The sequence below is a fragment of the Medicago sativa genome, chromosome 6 (assembly GCF_051527215.1).
Source record: "Medicago sativa cultivar Bolivia chromosome 6, Bolivia_mono, whole genome shotgun sequence".
Classification (NCBI taxonomy): domain Eukaryota; kingdom Viridiplantae; phylum Streptophyta; class Magnoliopsida; order Fabales; family Fabaceae; genus Medicago; species Medicago sativa.
The window spans coordinates 1,743,382-1,763,993 of record NC_140754.1 but is presented as its reverse complement, the minus strand read 5'-3'; the positions used below and the strand labels follow the sequence as shown (position 1 = coordinate 1,763,993).

The following is a 20,612-nucleotide window of genomic DNA, read 5'->3' as shown; positions in this document are numbered from 1 at the left end:
GCCCTTTTGAAGCACATGTTGAAAAGAAATGTTAGGAATATGCTCCTTTAATCCAAAAAAATTCACCAATAAAGAAACACATGAGAGTGACCTGAATCTTGAAGAAGGTGAAGGACTTCTAAAAAAATCCGCCCCTTAAAAAATGTTAGGACTTCTAAAGCCCTTTTTAGATAATTGGGTGAAAACATTACTTCCACAAGACTAAACATGATAAGAATTCTATTCTAATAAAAGTTAAGTTAGAAGATAACTAAAGAGTTCTACTAGGGTTTCACTAAAATTGACTAGAACAAGTAAAATATCAACCCCTTTGTTCCTGATACAATTTTTGAGGTATAGATGCTCTCTCATCATTTTCAAAAACCTAACAGTATAGAAGCTCTCTCAAGAAGGTGCACACAATTATTTACAATAATTGACTCAAATTATTCTACTGTTAAATATTATTAAACTACTGCTCTAGTATAATAAAGTCAAATAGTAGCTAACTTGATATTACATATTTATAATATGAACCTCGCATTTTTTTTGGTCATCTTGAGGTAACAAATATAATCAATTAATAACTAATCACAACTAATTTGTAATTACCTTAACCATTATTCAATTCAAATGTCATGCATGCATATTAATGTCATATATGACTCTATATATGTATTAATGTGTATAGTTCCTTCACGAACCGTTTCAAGTAAGCACGTGACGACCCAGGGACATTCTTAATGGGTCACAAACTAGAACCATAACAAAATCATGCATGCATTTTATTATCCGAATCTTAGCTTGCCCTCATAACAAATCCCAATAAAAACGCATCTATAGAATATACTAAGTATATTGTCCCGTGAGTATAGCTCAATTGGCAGGAACATGCATTATTATATGCAGGGACCGAGGTTCGAACTACGAATATCCAACTCATTCACCTTAAAAAAGTGAAATCTAACCACTATGCTACTTGACCAAATATATACACTCAATTCACAATTCATTCCAAAAACAATGTATAATCTAAATTGTTACTTGGTGCATAAAGTTAAAATAACTTCATAATCATTTCATATTGAAAAATTAAGCACATTGACACTGTTAGATATACACCATCATTTTTCTATCAATTATTTCTTCAAAATGGAGCATATATATTTGTAAAATTAAACAAACAATAAAATTGCAACTGAATATTTGTTCCATGACATAAACAAGAATAATCTTAAATCTTCATCTATATTAGTACATGCATATGTCAACGGGGACTTGCATGTAATAATATAACATTCAATTTACCAAGCAATTTGTTCCACTTAAAAACCAAGAAAAGAAAGTCATACTAGTTCAATATAAACTAAACAAATAAATGGCAATATGAAGTCTAGAAAAATAAAAACCAAATTCAACAATCTTATACTAAAAAGCTAGCATGAATGTCTAAAGCATTACCAGCTACTTCCTTTCATACATGTAGTTGAACATTTGAGCTTGAAGAATATTTGAATCATAGGATTCATTAAGTAGATGTTCATGGGATAGGTTTGAAAGATTTTGAAAAGGAAGAGCAGGCATAGCAATGGGATATGATTGCAATGTCATTGTATTTCCGTTGTAATAGTGTGGTGCTAAGTTTTTATCATTTTCAACTTCATCATTCTTCTTCATTCCGATTTTGAGATCATTGGTGGCATTAGCATCAACATGATGGGTCCAATTAAAATCAATCTGCTTGCAAGGGTAAGATTGTGCATATATACCTGCCTTAGACTCTACATGGTAGAAGCTCTGTGCTCGGGAAACCATAGAAGAAGGTTGAGAGCTTTGTGCAGTTGAAACCATATGAGAGGGTTGAGAGCTTTGATCCGATATAAGTGGCCAAAACCCTAAAGGGTTTTTATCACTAATATTCATCAATGGAGGATAAATGTGTGCTTGAGACATGTTGTTTTGCACGAGATTGAGGCTACTTGGATTTGAGTCTAAGTAGGGAGAACTATTAAGATTATCAATCTTGTTTGTCTCAAGAGCTATTGATTTTCCCAGAAGATCTCCTTCTAGCATATTCATCTTTAGATTGCATGCATCAAGCTTAGAATCCAAGATCCTAGCAAATAACCTCAATTGTTCATGTCCAAGAGAATTGAAAGATTCATCCCAAGTTTGATACTTCATCTTGAAATTCTCTTTGCGCACTTTGGAAATCTCAAATTCAACTTTTTTCATCCTTTCGTTAAAATATTCTTGAACATCATAGGTCTTAAGACGCCTATCAATTGTTGTGTTATAGTACCTTTGAAGAATTCGTTGCACCTCTTTTGTGTCTTTCGGCCATGTTTCAGGTTCAGCATACCCTTGGCCTTCAAAGTTGGGAGCATAGAGAATCACACAAGCATCAACATCACAAAGAATGGAAAGTTCCTCAACTTTTTTCATCAAACCAATCTTTCTCTTTTGCAATACTATCTTCCTAGATTTCTCCTTTGGAATGAATTCCACAGATACTCTTCCACGACCCATTTGCTGCGAACACAATATAATCATGTGTTCATACCATGGTATGATATATTTGGTATAAAAAAAAAAGTGTAGTATATCTAGAAAAATAATATAATTTTTAATTGTAATTAAAAAGTAAATAAAAGGTTTGTAATTATATACAATAAGCAAGCAACAAGACAACTAGTAAAAAAGAGCAGCAAGACAAATGAAAGGTAAATATAGTTACTCAAATAGTGAATGTACACAAAATCAAATGGAAGCACGAAGATTGTAACGTATCATGCATGCAATGATGCTTTAAACAAAAATATAGAAGATAGTTCATACGACATTCAAATTAAATCATCCTATAGCTACTTTTTATTACAAGACATTATAATTATAAAATTATTCTATGCTTCAATCGAATAGAGTTGTCAAGTTCTCAAAGGTACAGTCTAATATTATGAGTTGGGACACTAAAGATATATAGGATTCAATCTCTGCATCTAACAAATAATGGATTTGAACAAGTAGTAAGGGAGTTCAACCCCTTAAACAAGTGGTTAGGAGTTTAATTTGTGCCTCTTGCATATGAAAAAACTTCGATTAGAAGAAAAGAACCAATTTTCTAGAACTACAAGTTTTCCGACATTGATTAATCATTGTTAAATGTCTAAATGATAGTGATCCTTTGTACCATTATGATGCTGACAAAAAGATAAAAAAAAAAAAAAAAATATATGTATATGGTTTTAAAAGCTCGACTTCTTTTTCGGTGAATAAAAAGGAACTTGTAAAAAAAATAGAGAGATTTGAACTACAAATGTATGAATTAGTTTATTAATTATATAATAAATAAAATAAATAAAAAACAATAATATATTAGAGTTTTTCAAAAAAAAAATATTAGTTTAATTTTGAAGCATTAGTATAAAAAATAAAAAGAGTTTTTTTAGTTAATAAATTACAATCAATCATATGTATGATGTAACATGAAATAATATATATTGACAAATGCAATTGATTTATACCGTAAATTAATTTTACACAATAATATATATATATATATATATATATATATATATATATATATATATATATATGAGTTACTCAAAAAGTATAAACATTAATAATTTAAAAAGATGACATAATTCAATGTAATTACAGGTATCTTGTCGGTATTTGCGTTGGACGTAGGTATCTTGTCAGTATTTGCGTTGGACGTGTGTCTGATACCGAGACACCCTAATTTAAGAAGTGTTGGTGCTTTATGGCTGATTAGACAATAGAAAGATGGAGATATTTACTCAAAAAAGTGTCTCCTCTCAAAAGCTATTTTTGCAACAAATTAAAAAAATTACGAAAGGTTCTCCCAAAATTATTGAAATACACAAAATATAAGAACATACATATACAGCTCTAAATCAAAGCCTCAGATAGTATCAACACTCAAACAAAGAAGAGATTATGCATTTCATTGATGGAGATCAAAAGAAAAACCTTGAACCTAGTATTTAATCCTAACTATGAAAGAAATTTTACCATCTCGATGATTTTACAAAACAAAACAAAATTATGTTACAGCTTTATTAATCAACAAAACAAAAAAAAAATACAAACAAAAATAAAATTATGCTGGAAAATAAGAAAATAAAAAACAAACTAACCTTGTTTTTCTTCTTCTTCTTCTTCTTCTTTTACTTGTCTTTCTCGTTTATATTTTCTAGCCTCCCACACACTGTGTCTCTCCTCTAATTATATGTTATTTTCTCCACTATATATAATGAAAATGAATCTCTCAAAAAGGAAATAAAAAAATAATATATACGTTTCTCTAAAAGAAATGAAAATGAATGGCCAAAAAAGGAAATAAAAAATAATCAATCAAATTGAAGGTGGATTCTTGCACAATTTACAATAAGCACGTGATCAAATTAAACTTTTAAATTAATTTTTTTTTGGGTGGTGGAACTTTTAAATTAAATTGAAATTGAAGTATTCGATTCTTTTTTAATGGATTCAATCGATTTTTATGGTAACAATATGGATTCAGTTGATTTTTTTAATGTATTAGAGTCCGATTATTATATAAAAAAGTGATTTTCGTACTTAGTTATTTAGATTAATTTCTTGGACCATACTTTACATATTGAAACTTTGGATTATCACGGTCCCTTTCTCTTGAGACCGGAGTGTTAACAAAAAAAAAAACAAGATTAATTTTAAGAGATTTTTAAAAAGAGCAAACTGTTTTGTGTTTGTTTTAGAGGACAAAAATGAAAAATCAGTTTTTCAAAAAAGAAAATCACATAAAATAAATAATTTTTCGATAAGCTACTAAAATTAGCTTCACATTTTTCTTTCTTACTTCAGATTCTCTCTCTCTCTCTCTGGAAAATATTTAACCAACGAAAGAAAACTTCTAAAAGAGATTGTTTTGTTTATAAAAAAAATTAATTCTTTTCATGAAAAAATATAAAAAATGGACTCTTAATATTCTATTACAGCTTTGATTCCAATTAGGGGTGAAAATAGGCTGAGTCAAGTTAGGTTTACAAAATTTAAGTCAGACTTTGTCAAAAAGTTTAAGGCAATTTAAGGCAATGTATGATATTTAGTTTGTAATAAACTTATTTTTAAACTAAGTTTTAACCTTTTGAAAGTCGGGTATAACTTGTTAGCATTCTTAAAAGAAATACGCCAGAACTATAATAACGTAGATGTTCATTTCTTTTAAGAATATGAACAAAATAAACACTTACAAAAATGACATACAACAACATGTTTCTAGTTAATAACCCAAATAGAGAAATATGTTGTGATGATACTGAACCATATGGCATTGTGTCTAGTTAAATGTTTTCACACAAAGTCTAGTGTTGATCAACAAACTATTATTTTTTTTTGGTCAGGTAGCCTATTGCTAGAATTCACTTTATAAGGTGAAATAAGTGGGGTGTCCGGGGTTCGAACCCCGGCCCCTGCATATAATAATGCAATGTCCTACCAACTGAGCTATGCTCACGGGACGATCAACAAACTATTATTTATCGTTAGAAAGTAAACAAACACTTATATAAGTAAAACAATCATATGACCGAATATTTTTTCCGTGACATAAACAAAGGTAATCTTAATCTTTGGTCTTAAATGAAGTGATAATCCACTAAAATTAAACTCACACACAACTGTGAGGTCCCGAGTTCGAATCCGTATCACGACGTCCAACCTGTATTAATCTTTCATCTATATTAGTACATGCATATGGCAAAAGGGGCATGTATTAATATATATAACATTCAATTTTCAGTAAAAACATAACAAGCAAGTTACCAAGCTATTTATTCCACTTAAAACCAAGAAAAGAAATCGTCATACTAGTTGAATAAACTAAACAAATACAAATAAATGGATATGAAGTCTAGAAAAATTAAAACAAAATTCAACAATCTTATACTAAAAAGCTAGTATGGATGTCTAAAGCATTACAGGCTACTTCGTTCCATTCGTGAAGTTGAATAGTTGAGCTTGAATACTATCTATATCATAGGATCCATAAAGTAGATATTCATGGGATAGGTTTGCAAGATTCTGGAAAGGAGGAGTAGGCATAGCAATAGGATTTGATTGCATTATCATTGCATTTCCATTGTAATAGTATGATGGCAAGTTTTTATCATTTTCAGCTTCATCCTTCTTCTTCATACTGATTTTGGGATCATACATAACATTAGCATTAACCTGATGGGTCCAGTTAGCATCAATATGCTTGCAAGGGTAATATGAGCTTTGTGAACTGGAAACCATAAGGGAAGGTTGAGAGCTTTGTGCCAATTGAATTGGCCAAAACCCTAAGGGATTTTTATCACAAATATTCATCAATGGAGAGTAAATTTTCCCTTGAGACATGTTGGTATGCATGAGATTGAAGTTGGTACCTGAATTTGAGGTCATGTAAGGAGAACTGATAAGGTTATTGACCTTGTGTGATTCATTTTTTCGCATATTCATCTTTTGATCACATGCGTCAAGCTTAGAATCCAAAAACCTAACAAATGACCTCAATTGTTCGTATCCAAAAGAATTGTAAGATTCATCCCAAGTTGGATACATCATCTTTAACCTCTCTTTACGCACTTTGTAAATCTCTAATTCAACTTTTTTCATCCTCTCCTTAAAATATTCTTGAACATCATAGGTCTTAGGACGCCTATCAATTGTTGTGTCATAGTAATTTTGAAGAATTCTTTGTACCTCTCTTTTGTCTTTAGGCCATGTTTCAGGTTCAACATATCCTTGGCCTTCAAGGTTGGGAGCATACAGGATCAAACAAACATCAACATCACAAAGAATGGAAAATTCCTTTGCTTTCTTTATTAAACCATCCTTTCTCTTTTGCAATGTTATCTTTCTAGATCTCTCCTTTTGAATGAGTTCCATAGATATTCTTCCACGACCCATTTTCTATGAACACAATATAATCAAGTATTCATACTGTAGTATAGTATATTTGGTATAAAAAAACATGGTATAGTATACCTAGAAAATAAATACTCAAATAGTGCATTCTAACTTATCAAAAGTGTACACAATCAAACGGAAGAAAATTGTAACTTTATCATGAATGCAAGGATGCTTTGAACAAAAATATAGAAGACAATTCATAAAATATTCAAATTAAACTATCTTATAACTATACCCTTTACAAGGTAATATAAAAAGAAATATATGTTTCAATCAAAAAGAGTTGTCAAATTCTCAAAAGTGCATTCTCATGGTATGAGTTGGGACCCTAAAGACATATAGTATTTGACTCTTTGCATCCAACAAATATATAATCCTTTAAGTTGTTCAAATGACAATAAAAAAGATCAAAGTGAAAATGTAAAGTAGACAACAATTTAATATTGTACCAAAATAAAAATAATTGTCTTAGAGGTGTGTGGTTAAGAAAGATAGTTTAGATCGTTGTAATTTGGTCATTAGTGCCACTTTTATTAATAAAATTTCTCCTTTCTCGATTTGTTTTTAAAAAACAACATAACATATAAAAAAATTATAATAGAAAAATGAAATGCAAAATCACATGAAGTAGCATCTAGAGGATGATGCACCCATAGCACTTGTTTGTAGCCAAATAAATAAAAACAATGATTAACGTATTAATTCTCCTAAAAAAATTGATGAAGTATCAATTCTTTCTCTCTTCCCATAGTATTTTATTTTGCTTATCAAATTCTTTCTCTTTTTAAATCCATAAAAAACGCACAATCAAAGTAGTTGACACATAATCATTATTATTATTTTGGATTTTGGGTTCACAAAAAGTGACTATTCATTTGTCAAAAAAAAAATGACTATTCACAAAAGCTATTTCGCATAAGATTTGCCACAAATAAATAAAAAATATGAAATATATTTCCCCAAAATTATCGAGATACATCAAACATAAGAACATGATACATATGCACCCCTAAACTAGAGGCTCCAAACAAATTAAAGAAGAGGTTGCACACTCCACTAATGGAGATCAGAAGAAGAAGAAAAAAACCTCGAATCTAATATTTAATCCAAAACTACAAAAGAAATTTTACCATCTCGATGATTTTATCTTGAACTTTGTAAAATTGATATGACTAAATAGTTTAATGGTTAGAAATTTAATTCTTAAAATAAATAAGATAGGAGCTGAAACATTCATCCTAATTGAGTTATGCTCACAGCTACTTGTGAAACTGTTTAACTAATCAAACAAGTTATTTAGTTTTAAATTTTTTAAACTATGATTTTTTTTTTTAAAGAGAATTCATATACTATATTCACTAATCATCTAAATCACAAATTATCAAAAACTACTATATAATTTATGTTTTTAGGGTAAAAGAGAACCACTAATTCTACAATTTAGATCACTAGTCATTGCATCATCTCTTACCTTTTAATCAAAATAAACACAAAACCAAAAAAATACAAACAAACAAATAAAAAAAACCCATTTTTTTTTTGAGGTAAATAAGAATAAGAAAAGACAAGACAAACTAACCTCGTTATTTTTCTTCTTCTTGTCGATCTTTTCTAACCTCCAACACACTGTTTCTTTTCTCCAATTATGTCATTTTCTCCACTATATGTTTTACTATATATAATGAAAATTCTTTTCTCCAATTATGTTATTTTCTCCACTATATGTTTTACTATATATAATGAAAATTAATGTGCCACAAAAGGAATGAATAATAAATTTTTCAATCAAATTGAAGGTGGATTTTTGCCCAATTTACAATAGACACGTGATCAAATTATACTTTTCAATCAAATCGAAGATATTCTGGTTTTTTTAATGGATTCAGTTTATTTTTATGGTAACTATGGATTCACTTGATTAATATTTTTAAGGATTTTATGATTCCAATTAGGTCCAGTATGATTTTTTTTTTAGGTGAGTATAACTTCTTCTTTTTTTGACAAGATGAGTATAACTTATTAGCATTTTTTTTTTTGAAAGAACTTATTAGCATGTTAAAATTCATGTTTTATTTTTTTGAATAAAAAATTCATGTTTTATATAAAACGTATTTAATCATGTTTAAATAGACCAACAAACTAATTAACCAACGAGAATTTCCATTTTTTTAGAGTATATTTATGTAAAAAAATACATAAAATACAATTTAAGAAACTAAAGATAACAGTGTTTTTTTTGTTTTTGTAAATTATGTTTTGAGAGGAGAATGTAGCCATAGTTTTTTTAGGGAGATTGTAGCCATAGTTGTAGGCATACGATATTTAATTCCTGATCTGTATCAAACGTAATGTAGCCATAAGATTAATGCACAAAATTAATATCCGATTTGCAACATTAATGTACAATCCCGATTTCCAGGATGAGAAAAGATATATGACTTGGAAAAATATATTTGGCCATGCTATACTTACCTATGATCGAATTTCGGTTTACTAAAATCCATTTTCTCTTAGAATCGAAGGGTTAACCAAAAAAAAGTGATGATTACAACCTTTGCAATTAAAGACCACGAACTATTCTCAGGTTCTTGCCGCAGCCATATCTACACAAACACTCATTACACTTGATGCGATGAACTCACCTAATTTCCCAAGCGATAGAGTTTTTTGTGTTTGTATTGTGAAAATTATGGATATATTTTTATAGGGTTAATTATGTTTCTAGTCCCTATAAAATAGCGACCTTGTAAGTTTAGTCTTTACTTAATTTTAATAGCATTTTTAGTCCCTATAAAAAAAATTTACTTATAATTTTAGTCCCTGCTAAAACAAAGTTTAATTAATTATCCTTAAACTCTTAAATTTTTGAACGATTTTTTTGAGACAAGATTAGAACACTATGAAAGGTTTGTTTACTAAAATTTAGAATTTTCAGACATGAAATGAATTAAATATGAATTTTTTAAAACGACAAAAGTTAAAGATAAAAAGTAATAAAATCTGGATGTAGAAATCAAATTTTGCGATAATTTTTTGCGGAGGAACTTTTAGTAATGTTTTAAATATGTCTGCAAAAAATTGTTCAAAAATTTAAGAGTTTAAGCATAAATTAAACAAATTTGAATTGAGTAGGGACTAATACTCAGGGCAAAAAAACAAAATTAGGGACTAAAAATGCTATTAAAATTAAGTAAGGACTAAACTTACAAGGTCGCTATTTTGTAGGGACTTTAGGGACTAAAAATGCTATTAAAATTAAGTAAGGACTAAACTTACAAGGTCGCTATTTTATAGGGACTAGAAAGATAATTAACCCATTTTTATATGGAAAAGACTATTCATCGCTCTAATTATAGTCTATAGTGTTACGTTGTATGTAACTTATAATACAAAAATATATTTTTCAATCATATATTTAAATAAAGAACAAATCCTAACAATATTCTAAACAGAGATTTTTTTTTTTGAAGGATATTCTAAACAGAGATATAAATTATAAATCATAATGATATCGTATATTTTATTTCAAATTTAAAATCTAAAAAAAATAAATAAACAACAAATCCTAGCAATATTTTAAACAAAAATATAAATTATAAATCCTTTTGTTTGAATGAATAAATTATAAATCCTAATGATCTCATATGTTTTATTTTAAATTTAAAATCTAAGAAAAAATATTTAGACATTTTATTATGAACACTCTTTTGCGCATGCAATCAGAACTCCAAGTTGATTTTTTTTCCTTCATGTCCTTATTTAAAACATGAGATCAGTCAAAATTTACACACACAAAAGAAAAACTATAGTATGTCCTTATTTAAAACATGAGATCAGTCAAAATTTACACACACAAAAGAAAAACTATAGTATGTCCTTATTTAAAACATGAGATCAGTTAAAATTTACACACACAAAAGAAAAACTATAGTAACAGTCTAACATATATGTTCATTTCTTGTAACCAAAAAAAATATATGTTCATTTCTAAATTCTAACCAAGTGATTAAACTCAAATTGTTAATTGTTAATGAGCTTTACCAAATGATGAATCGTTCAGGAGAATCTGAATTAAAGTTTTGGGTGGAACAATATTGACCAAACTATTCTTAACTCACGATCAAATTTCAGGTTACCCGATCTCCTTCTCCTGAGAACCGGAAGCTGGAAGGTTAACATACAAAAAAATTTCATTTCTTTTACGAAATTAAGAGTATCTATATTTATTTTGCTGCTATTAAGACCATTTTATGATAAGATTCTATTAAGTAATTACCCGCATAATTACCCACATATAGAAGAAAAGAGTAGATATCATGGGTTGGTCTCTGAATCATGAATGATGAATTTTACGTATGAGGTGCTCAATATATATTTTGTAGATCAAGTAAAATTTCTAGACTTCATCAGTTAGTTTTACCAACGAAAGATATACATTTCAGAAAGTAATATAATGGATAAAATGTTGATTTTAAGGCTTAAAAATGACAAGTAGATTGTGACCGGAAAGACAATGAAATGATGATGATCCTGTAACATTGTTTCTGGTTAAGCAACAACTGGTCTTGAGCCATAAATTATAAGCAGTTTTTTTAACATTGTTTAGGATATGGCACTGTAATTTGAGGTATCGGTCCAAGTAAAGTCTAATTAACAATTGTTCCACCTCGAACGATTCGTTCTTTGGTTCAACTCAATAACCACTTGAGCCCTGTTGAAATATAACATTTTTATTTACAACAAAGTTCCCAAAAAAGGGTTCATAATTCCACTATCTAAAATTATAAACATGAGCTTGTTAATCACACTAGAATACTTGAAAAAGACAAGCCCTTTAAAGAAACAAGAAGAAAAAATAAGTCTATAAAGGTGTGTAGTCCAATGGTATGAGTCGGGACGCCGAAGAAGTATTAAGAAGGAAGTCTAGAGTTCGATTCTACTACCGACAAATCCACTCTCCCCTAACAAACTAACCACTAAAACTTGCCTATCAAAGAACATGGTTCTTAAGATGGTTAATGTGAATGTGGTAGAGTCCACCATGTACCAAGAATTCCAACCAAGGTGAACTTGTGATCTCTTACTTCAACATCAGCCAGACAAAGAAGCTTATAGTCCTGTACTTCAACTTTGCTGGCATAAAATGACTGCAGATAAAATAAGAATCACCATTATCAGTAAAATTCTTAGTATATAAAAGGTCTTTACCAAGTTCCCTTAATTTTAATGTTAAAATACACATAAGAAACTCGCAGTCAGCATATCCAATATATTGAGGCACACATGATTTTATCCGAATATCTAATGTTGCCTCTCGAGACCACTTAATGAAATCTATAGTGGGACAATACTTTGCAAACAGAAATCATATCGTAGACAATAACTGGCCATGTTTTCTTGTACCAAAAAAAAACCTGGCCATGTTTTGGATAAACAACTTAATTACGTGCATGTAGCAGAAGCATTTATCATATAAATGCTTATGTATAAGCTATTTTTTCTATAACAAAAGATAAAATAAAGTCAACCATTTTTACTAACTATCCTGAAGAGCTTATAGAAATATATGCTGAAAACAACTAATGAACATGTCGTAAGTTGTTTCCACAAGCTCTCTCACACCGTCTCACAAATGTTCATGACAGTAGATAATCTCAAGTAAGTCAATACAAACAAGCCCTAAACAAGCATATAATGTGGCAGATCATCAAACAATGTACTCTCTGGCAGCATCGGGAAGTATTATACAGTTGGGCATGAAATTGGACCATTTATGCGATATTAAACTATATGTTCCACAAATCGCCTTCATTACGCCGCAAATATATAAAAACATTGGTATCTAAACATAATAAAATCATGTAATTAAGTGCTAAAGAAAGAGCGAAAGAGATCCATTCCTTCTATAAGTAAATCATAAAATAATATTAGATATCTGTGTAACATGAGCGAAAAAAACCGATATAGATTTTCATGCTACAACATAATCAATTAAAAGAGACGAGGATGCACCTTTCTGTCAAAAAACTTGGTATCTTTGGATATAGATTGTTTGCACAACTGCAATATAAGAGTTCGTAAATCAACACATTGTCAAGTAAAACAAAATCACATTAAGTTACCGAATGAAAAATATTACGACAGTTGAAAAAAATGGCAACAAATAAATTCAAGTATGCTGTGTAGTATAAACTTTGTGAAATTATTATTAATGCAGTATCTGACCTGATCAACAAAAACATAGACAGAGAATGGATTGGGATTTGTGCTGAGAAGGAATAAGGTAAGTTTGATGAATAATATTGTAAATGGGTAATCCAAGCTTGTAAGCACTGTCGCAACGAAAAAAAGTGGCAGCCAAAATCTCCTAACCAATTTCCAGAGATATTCCACATATCTTTCCAGCCAAATTTTAACGAGTAATGTCGTCAATGGGTAGTCCAAGTTTAATGAATCGCTACGATGATGATCATCCACCAAAGCATCTTCAGCTACTTGTTGGAAATAAAAACGGTCAAGTTATTAAGAGAAATGCAGGTTGGGAGGACAAATTCCAACAAAATTAACAGAAAACAGGGTTGTCAATTGTGGATAACAGAAAATAAAAATTTGTTCAAATTCCACTACGCAAAAGTGATATAGTGCGACACTATTTGACAATTTTTGTTGTTACTATATTGCGTATCAAGGAACAATAGGTCAATAATGATTTCCTCAAATTTCGCTACGCGATAGCGCTGAGGCCACTATATCTGCTATTTAACAACACTGGCAGAAAAGTTAAAGTACATAATACCAATCAAATATGCAACTCACCGTTCGTGGCATAAGCTATAGTTGATGCAGTTGCAACCGACGCGCCTAAGATGCATCCAATGCCTGGAATATGTACCAAACAACCCAATATGACATAACGATTGTTAATACTACAGATAAAGTAATCAAAAGGATGTGTCAACTTCCAAGACCAGAACATTTCTTTCGCGCATAACTTCAACTTCAAACACAACAAAATTCTACAACGTGTTTGATTTGTAGAAAACATTTTCAATTTTCACTTTTAATTATAGAAGTATAACCTTGCATTTACTTTCTTCTCAGTTTCAAAGGTCTAGATCAACAGTAAGGAAGTATTTGCAAAGAGTACTTTGGTTACGTTCCTAGTTGATATCGGATCTCAACACAAAATGTTTACGCATAGGGTTGGAAATTTGGAGTCATTAAGTTTGCAACCCTCGGCATCATCTACAGGTGGCTTAATATCAAAGTCTTAGATAGATTCTGACACCGTTTTAGATTTAAAAATGGAATGAGCTTAACGCAAAAGCTACAACCACATACTTAGATTATTCAGGACTTCAACAATTATTAAAATGAAATCAATAAACAAAAGAAAAATGTTGTTTACAAGTTTCCTATTGTATAGTTTATAATCAATAGTATTGGCAGTCTCCCTACACAGAACTTATTAAACTAAATCTTCTTTAGCACGGATTGGATAACAGCTTAATTAAGTGCATAGTATAAGCATTTATCTTTTTAAGTGCTTATGCATAAACCATTTCTATAACAAAAGTTAAATAAAGTCAAAACCGTTTTCCTATAAGCTGATTTCATAAGCTAACTTAACTCTATCAACAATATTGGAAGTGTTTAAGTTAGTAGATAAAGTCAAATAAATCAATCCAAACCAATCCCACATTACAGTGAAAGCGTTTTTCTTATGTATAAACTATTCCTATAACATAAGTTTAAATGTATAAACTATTCCTATAACATAAGTTTAAATAATTTCATACTGTTTTATAGTATAAGCTATAAGATGTTTTCATTATCTTGAAGAGCTTATAGAAATAAGCTGAAAACAACTTAGGACATGCATAAGCTGTTTTCATAAACTTTATCAGACAATCTCACAAATGTTTATCTCGATAAGCTCAAATAAGTTAATCCAAACGAGCCCCACATTGTTAATAGGGATTTTTTAATAGATTGCTCAGCATAAATCATACACGAGGATTAAATGAATACAAGTTTGACACTTGGCATAATTCACATTGCAAATACACTATGAATCACTAACATAGACATATACACCAGACATAATTGAATGTAATCACATATGTCGTATTGGTGTCGGATGCGGACACCTTTCGGACACCAAACACGCCTTCAATTAGACGTGTCTGTGCTACTGAGCAAATATACATAACATGCTTAATAAAACATTTGTTTTACAAAATATGCTTAGTAAAACATCCCAAACAACCCCATTATTCTAAAACCTTAAATAACCAAAACCAATACTCATTAAAACTAAAAAACTAATTAAAAATGAAAAAAATAAAAACTAACAGAATTAGTTAAAATCTTACCAGAATAGCGAAAATTACGGAGGTAGTTAGAAGCAAGATTAAGAGGTTGTTGAAAAATGAAACCACGTTTTGATTGTGAAAGTTTCAAGCTTTTCACTTTCAGTTTCAAACCTGAATCAAAAATTAAGAAAAAAATTATCATAAGAAAAAAAAATGAAGTTTTTATAGGTGAAAATGATTGAAGAAGAAGAAGAAGAAGAAGAAGAATGGTACTTACTAGTGGTAGTGAAGTTGTTGAAACGAGAAGTTGAAGAAAAAGATGAAAATTTGAAGAGATTGAGAAATCTTGTGTGACCCAACAACAAATTCTTCATCTTTTCTTCAACTCAAGTATTTTTCTTTCTTCACAAATGACACTTTTCTCAAAGAGAAAATTGGAATTTGTCTCTACGGGTGACAAAAGAGAGAGGACAAAGTATTTTCTTTCTTGTCTCTAATTGGAATTTAATATATTTAAAATCGTTGTAAATTTTGAAATTATAGTTACAATCTTATCCAAACACACATTTTTTTAAGGTAAATTTGTAGGTACATTGGAGTTTGGTTGATTAGTCAGATTAAATTTGTTTAATATTTGTGTTTATTTTAAAATATTAAAATAAATTAATATAAAAATATGATATGACATTTAATGATCAATTGAGAGGTACATACCCGATCAAATTAAATGAGCATCATTGTCTTCAGGTTTTTTCTAGATTACCCTCTCTTGTTTAGAGGGTATTTACCCCCTCATGATATCAACCAATCAAAATGTAATATACATTGACAACATTAAATGTCAAATAAATGAGTAAATTTTTTCTATAAAAAAAAATCAATTTTAGGTAACTTTTAATACTTTTAGTTTTTATTTAATTATAGACAAGATTACATTATAGGTCCTTTATCTTATTTATTTGTAACACTTTGGTCCTTTATCTTTATTTTTTTCCATTTAGGTCTTTTATCTCTCATAAAAGCACATCCTTTTTTCTCATTTTTTTATTAAAAAATACATAATTTTATTTTTTAAAATATATTTTTATTAAAAATGAAAAAAAAATCCAGAAATATGATGAAAATGTTCATCATCTCCATCTTCTTTCTTTGAATCTTCATCATCTTCATTGAATCAAAAAAAATTCTACACAAATATATCTCCAAATATCATGAATTAATTTTATGTTCACCTCAAATTTTCTTTTAAACACAAAAATCAAAACCCTATAGAAAAGAGATTTAGTTTCATCACAAAAAAAAATAGTTATATAAATTGTCACACCGTATATTATTATTATTTTCTAACTCAATATTCAAACCCGGCATAAAAATAACCTCAAAATTGAGAGCAGCTTTGCACATCAATTTTGTTGTTTCCAGAACAATCTTAACTTTTGTAAAGCCTAACCCTTCCGTCAGTGACTAAGCCTCCACCATCCGCCTTGCAACATTTGTGAAATTAAGGTTTTGATTTTTGTGTTTAAAAGAAGATTTGAGGTGAATATAACATTAATTTACGATATTTGGAGACATATTTTAGTAGAATTTTTTTTAAAGAAGATGATGAAGATTCAAAGGAAGAAGATGAAGATGATGAACATCTTCATCATATTTCTGGATTTTTTTTTTCATTTTTAATAAAAATATATTTTTAAAAATAAAATTATGTATTTTTTTAATAAAAAATGAGAAAAAAGATGTATATGTGCTTTTAAGAGAGATAAAGGACCTAAACGGGAAAAAATAAAGATAAATGACCAAATAGTTACAAAAAAAATAAGATAAAGGACCCCTAATGTAATCTTGCCTTAATTATATTTAGGTGTTAAATCTTAATTAATTTACACTACAAGACTGGCTTAGAACAATTAAAATTTCACATCAAATTTCTTTCATCTGAATGTCCTTAAATTTATCGGTTACATTCATAAAATTTCGTCTTCCCATTTTGATTGTTCAATTTTGTCGTTCTAAACTGCCGCATTTTTCAATTTTTTGTGAGAATCGTTGTCGTTCGTTTGATTCCAAATATCGTGAGAATTACCGTTATTTCCAGAACCACGTAGGTATGGTGAGTTGATTTATCTTTTTGATTTGATTTTTCTTGGTTGTGAGGTAGTTAATTATAACAATTGAGTAAGTCATCCGTTATACTTTAAGGATTGCTAGCATGTGTTGCCGCTGTGATGTTTTGGGAGTTTGCTAGCATTTTTTTCGGTTGCTGCTGAAATGGTTATGTCATGAGGCTTTTGTTCTTTTGTTTGGACTTAAAGGCTTTGGCTGATAGTGAGGCATGTCTATGCGTGTTAGTAGATTTTATTAGGTTGACTGCTTAAATAAAAAAAAAGTCACGATACGTGACGCGGTTCTAGAAACAACGACAATTCTCACTATAATTTGAAACTGTAGCAGTTTGGAACGACAAAATTGAACAATCAAAATGGGAAGAAAACGAAAAAGAAACAAGAATTGATCAATAGGGAAGAATAAGGAAGAAATTTGAATGAAGGAGAAGTTTTTGTTCTCACGTTCGGGGTTGTGGAATGGAAGAAATTTTATGAATGTAAGTGATGAATTTAAGGACATCCAGATGAAAGAAATTTGATGTAAAATTTTTATTTGTTATAAGTCTTGTAGTGTAAATTAATTAAGATTGAACACCTTAATATAATTAAATAAAAGATTAAATTACACTCTTCTCCCCTCAAAGATTCTTGAATTACACTCCCCTCCCCTCTTATGTTAAAATATACACTCCTCTCCCCCCTTATTCCAAACATATTAGAAAACATTTCATTCCCCTCCCTTAAAAGAAGCTTGAATTACATTCCTCTCTTTTCTTATGTTAAAATCTACATTTTACTTCCTCAATATTTTTTTAATAATCTAGCAAAAAAAATAAAATAATCTAATACACTTAAAAAAAAAGTACTGCGGGTCTATTTTAACATAATCAAAATTTGAATACATATTTTTCGCTATTTTTTATTCACAATTACATTAACATATAGTTTTAAACCCTATTATAAAATATGAAACAACCAAAAAATAAAATTACAATAATTACTAAATACAGTAAAATATGGTTATTTAAAAATTAGTTTTATACTATAAATTATAAAGTTAATAGCAAAATATTTAAGTTTAATTACCATTGATATTTAAATTATAAAGAAATGAATTTATTTTTCTTAAATGGTGGTTCAAAATTAATATATATCATAAAAATATTTATTTATGTTAAAATAGATTAAAGTGTAGTACATATTTAATTATTAAGGGAGATGGTTGTAATTCAAGCATCTTATAGGGAGAGCAGTGTAGATTTTATTTTTAAAAGGAGGGAAGTGTATATTTTAACATAAGAGGGGAGGGGAGTGTAATTTACTCTAAATAAAAATTAAAAGTATTAAAAGTTACCTTATGATTAAGATTAACTTTTTTATTTTTAGAAAAAATTGATTCATTTATTTAACATTTAATGTTGTCTATGCATATTACATTTTGATTGGTTAATATCATGAGAGGGTAATTACCCCCTAAACAAGAGAGGGTAACATAGTTCTCACCTTGTCTTCACCTTTTTCTATAAGGTCATTCATTATAGTACTATTATTGTCAAATCACGCTCAACTACATAGTGATGGTGATGGAATACAGTATTGAAGAAATGATATTTGTACATCTATTTTATGACAATTTTTTAACAACTACTATATCTTATACTTACGTTTTTATCCTCTCTCTTCTTTTTTTCTTTGTATTGTTTTTTACCAATAAAAAAATATAAAATGAAGGTTGTCACAAAAGTTATTATTAAGTAATTGTACAAGTTTGTCAATAAAAAGTAATTGTACAAATATTGGATATAATAGCATCGAGTCTAGCACACATTAATCATTTATCGACTTCTTTTTATGATATGTCATATATATTGTCCGTTTTAATCTGTTTTTTTAAGAATCCGTTTTTAATTATTGTGAAAGTCAAATCCTTCATTTTGTTTAATTATTAAGGACCATGATTTCCATTTTTCTAGTTCTGATTCAAGAAAATACTAAGATGGTACGATTTTTTTTTTTCTTTCTAAAAGTTGCTCTCATTTTTTCTTAAAAATTGAATATTTGCATTTTTTTAATGACTAAAATGAATATTTGTTCTACTCTTAAAACGAGCACTTTTACCGCACCATGAGGAGAATGCAACTACTTAGCTTAGTGTACGGAGATAACTTGTGTAATAAGTTATCGAGTTAGTTAATCTTAGTGATATCAGACTATAGTTATCATGTGGTACTCTACTTCTATAAATACGTAATGTACAATCATTTTAATCAATGTAGATCATTCTTTTCATTCAATTTGTGATATTCAAAATATGGTATCAATTTTCCAATTCCAATTCCAATTTAGAATCAACAAACAAATGTTGATTCCATTTTCTATGTTCATACAAGCGAAGGACCAAATTATGATTCTGTTGCTCTTAAGCTAAATGGATTGAATAATCTTTTTGGAAGAATGGATTGAATAATCTTGCATGGAGTAGATCAATGCAACGTGTGTTAGAAGCTAAGAATAATATGCTTACATTTGTTGATGGATCCACTCCTATTCTTGATCAGTTTGTTTTGAATGAAGTACGTGAAAAAGGTGTAATCACCTTATTTTTGGTTCATTGATTTAGGAGCAAATGATCACATATCTTCATGCATGCATAATTTTAGTTCTTTTTACAATATTAAACTTGTTAGTGTAAGTTTACTTAATGCTAATTATGTATTGTCAATAATGTTGGTAATGTTTCATTTTCTTCGAAACTATACCTAACTATCATCTTATACTCACCTGATTTCAAGTTGAATTTGATATCAGTGTCCAAATTGTGTAATTTATTGTCGTGAATTGTTAAATTTTCAAATAATGATTTAGAAAACTTCTCGTGACATCTATCTCTTCTTTTTTTCTCTATCTATTGTGTTTAACGAATAAAAAAATAGAACATAATTGTGTTCAAACACCTCAACAAAATGGAAAGGTTAAGAGAAAACATCAACATATTTTGAATTTAGATAGACCTATCTTGTTCCAATCGAAACTGCACAAGTCTTCTTGGTCATATAGATAGAGAATGTTTTTCAAGTTTTTGGTTCCTTAAGTTATGCATCAACTCTTCAATCCCATAAAACCAAATTATTATATCCTAGAGCTAGAAAATCTACTTTCTTGGGTACAAGTTAGACTTTAAAGGTTATGTTCTTAGGATAATAATCAGCTATGTAAAAAAGTTAATATGGAAACAAATGTGAGATGGTATATA

The 20,612-nt window shown here is 29.0% G+C and overlaps 3 protein-coding genes across 4 annotated transcripts; all 3 read right to left on the bottom strand.

Annotated features, from left to right (window-relative positions):
* Positions 1 to 1,443: 1,443 nt before the first annotated feature.
* Positions 1,444 to 2,508, bottom strand: LOC146911938 (floral homeotic protein AGAMOUS-like). The gene has a single exon (XM_085720482.1). The coding sequence runs from the start codon at positions 2,506 to 2,508 to the stop codon at positions 1,444 to 1,446; it is 1,065 nt and encodes a 354-aa protein (XP_085576608.1).
* Positions 2,509 to 5,964: 3,456 nt separating this feature from the next.
* LOC146911937 (uncharacterized) lies at positions 5,965 to 6,933 on the bottom strand. Its single transcript, XM_085720502.1, has one exon. It carries the CDS (start codon positions 6,931 to 6,933, stop codon positions 5,965 to 5,967), a length of 969 nt encoding a protein of 322 aa, XP_085576628.1.
* Positions 6,934 to 11,618: 4,685 nt separating this feature from the next.
* LOC146911936 (uncharacterized) lies at positions 11,619 to 15,735 on the bottom strand. Of its 2 annotated transcripts, none has more exons than XM_085718432.1 (6): positions 15,529 to 15,735; positions 15,312 to 15,422; positions 13,753 to 13,815; positions 13,162 to 13,427; positions 12,949 to 12,996; positions 11,619 to 12,083 (listed from the first exon to the last, which is right to left on the bottom strand). In XM_085718432.1, exons 1-6 carry the CDS (start codon positions 15,623 to 15,625, stop codon positions 11,952 to 11,954), a joined length of 717 nt encoding a protein of 238 aa, XP_085574558.1. In that variant the 5' UTR covers positions 15,626 to 15,735; the 3' UTR covers positions 11,619 to 11,951. The 2 variants fall into 2 exon arrangements, with proteins under 2 accessions (XP_085574558.1, XP_085574557.1); XM_085718431.1 differs by having other exon boundaries at positions 13,162 to 13,430; positions 15,529 to 15,725.
* Between the last annotated feature and the right edge of the window lie 4,877 nt (positions 15,736 to 20,612).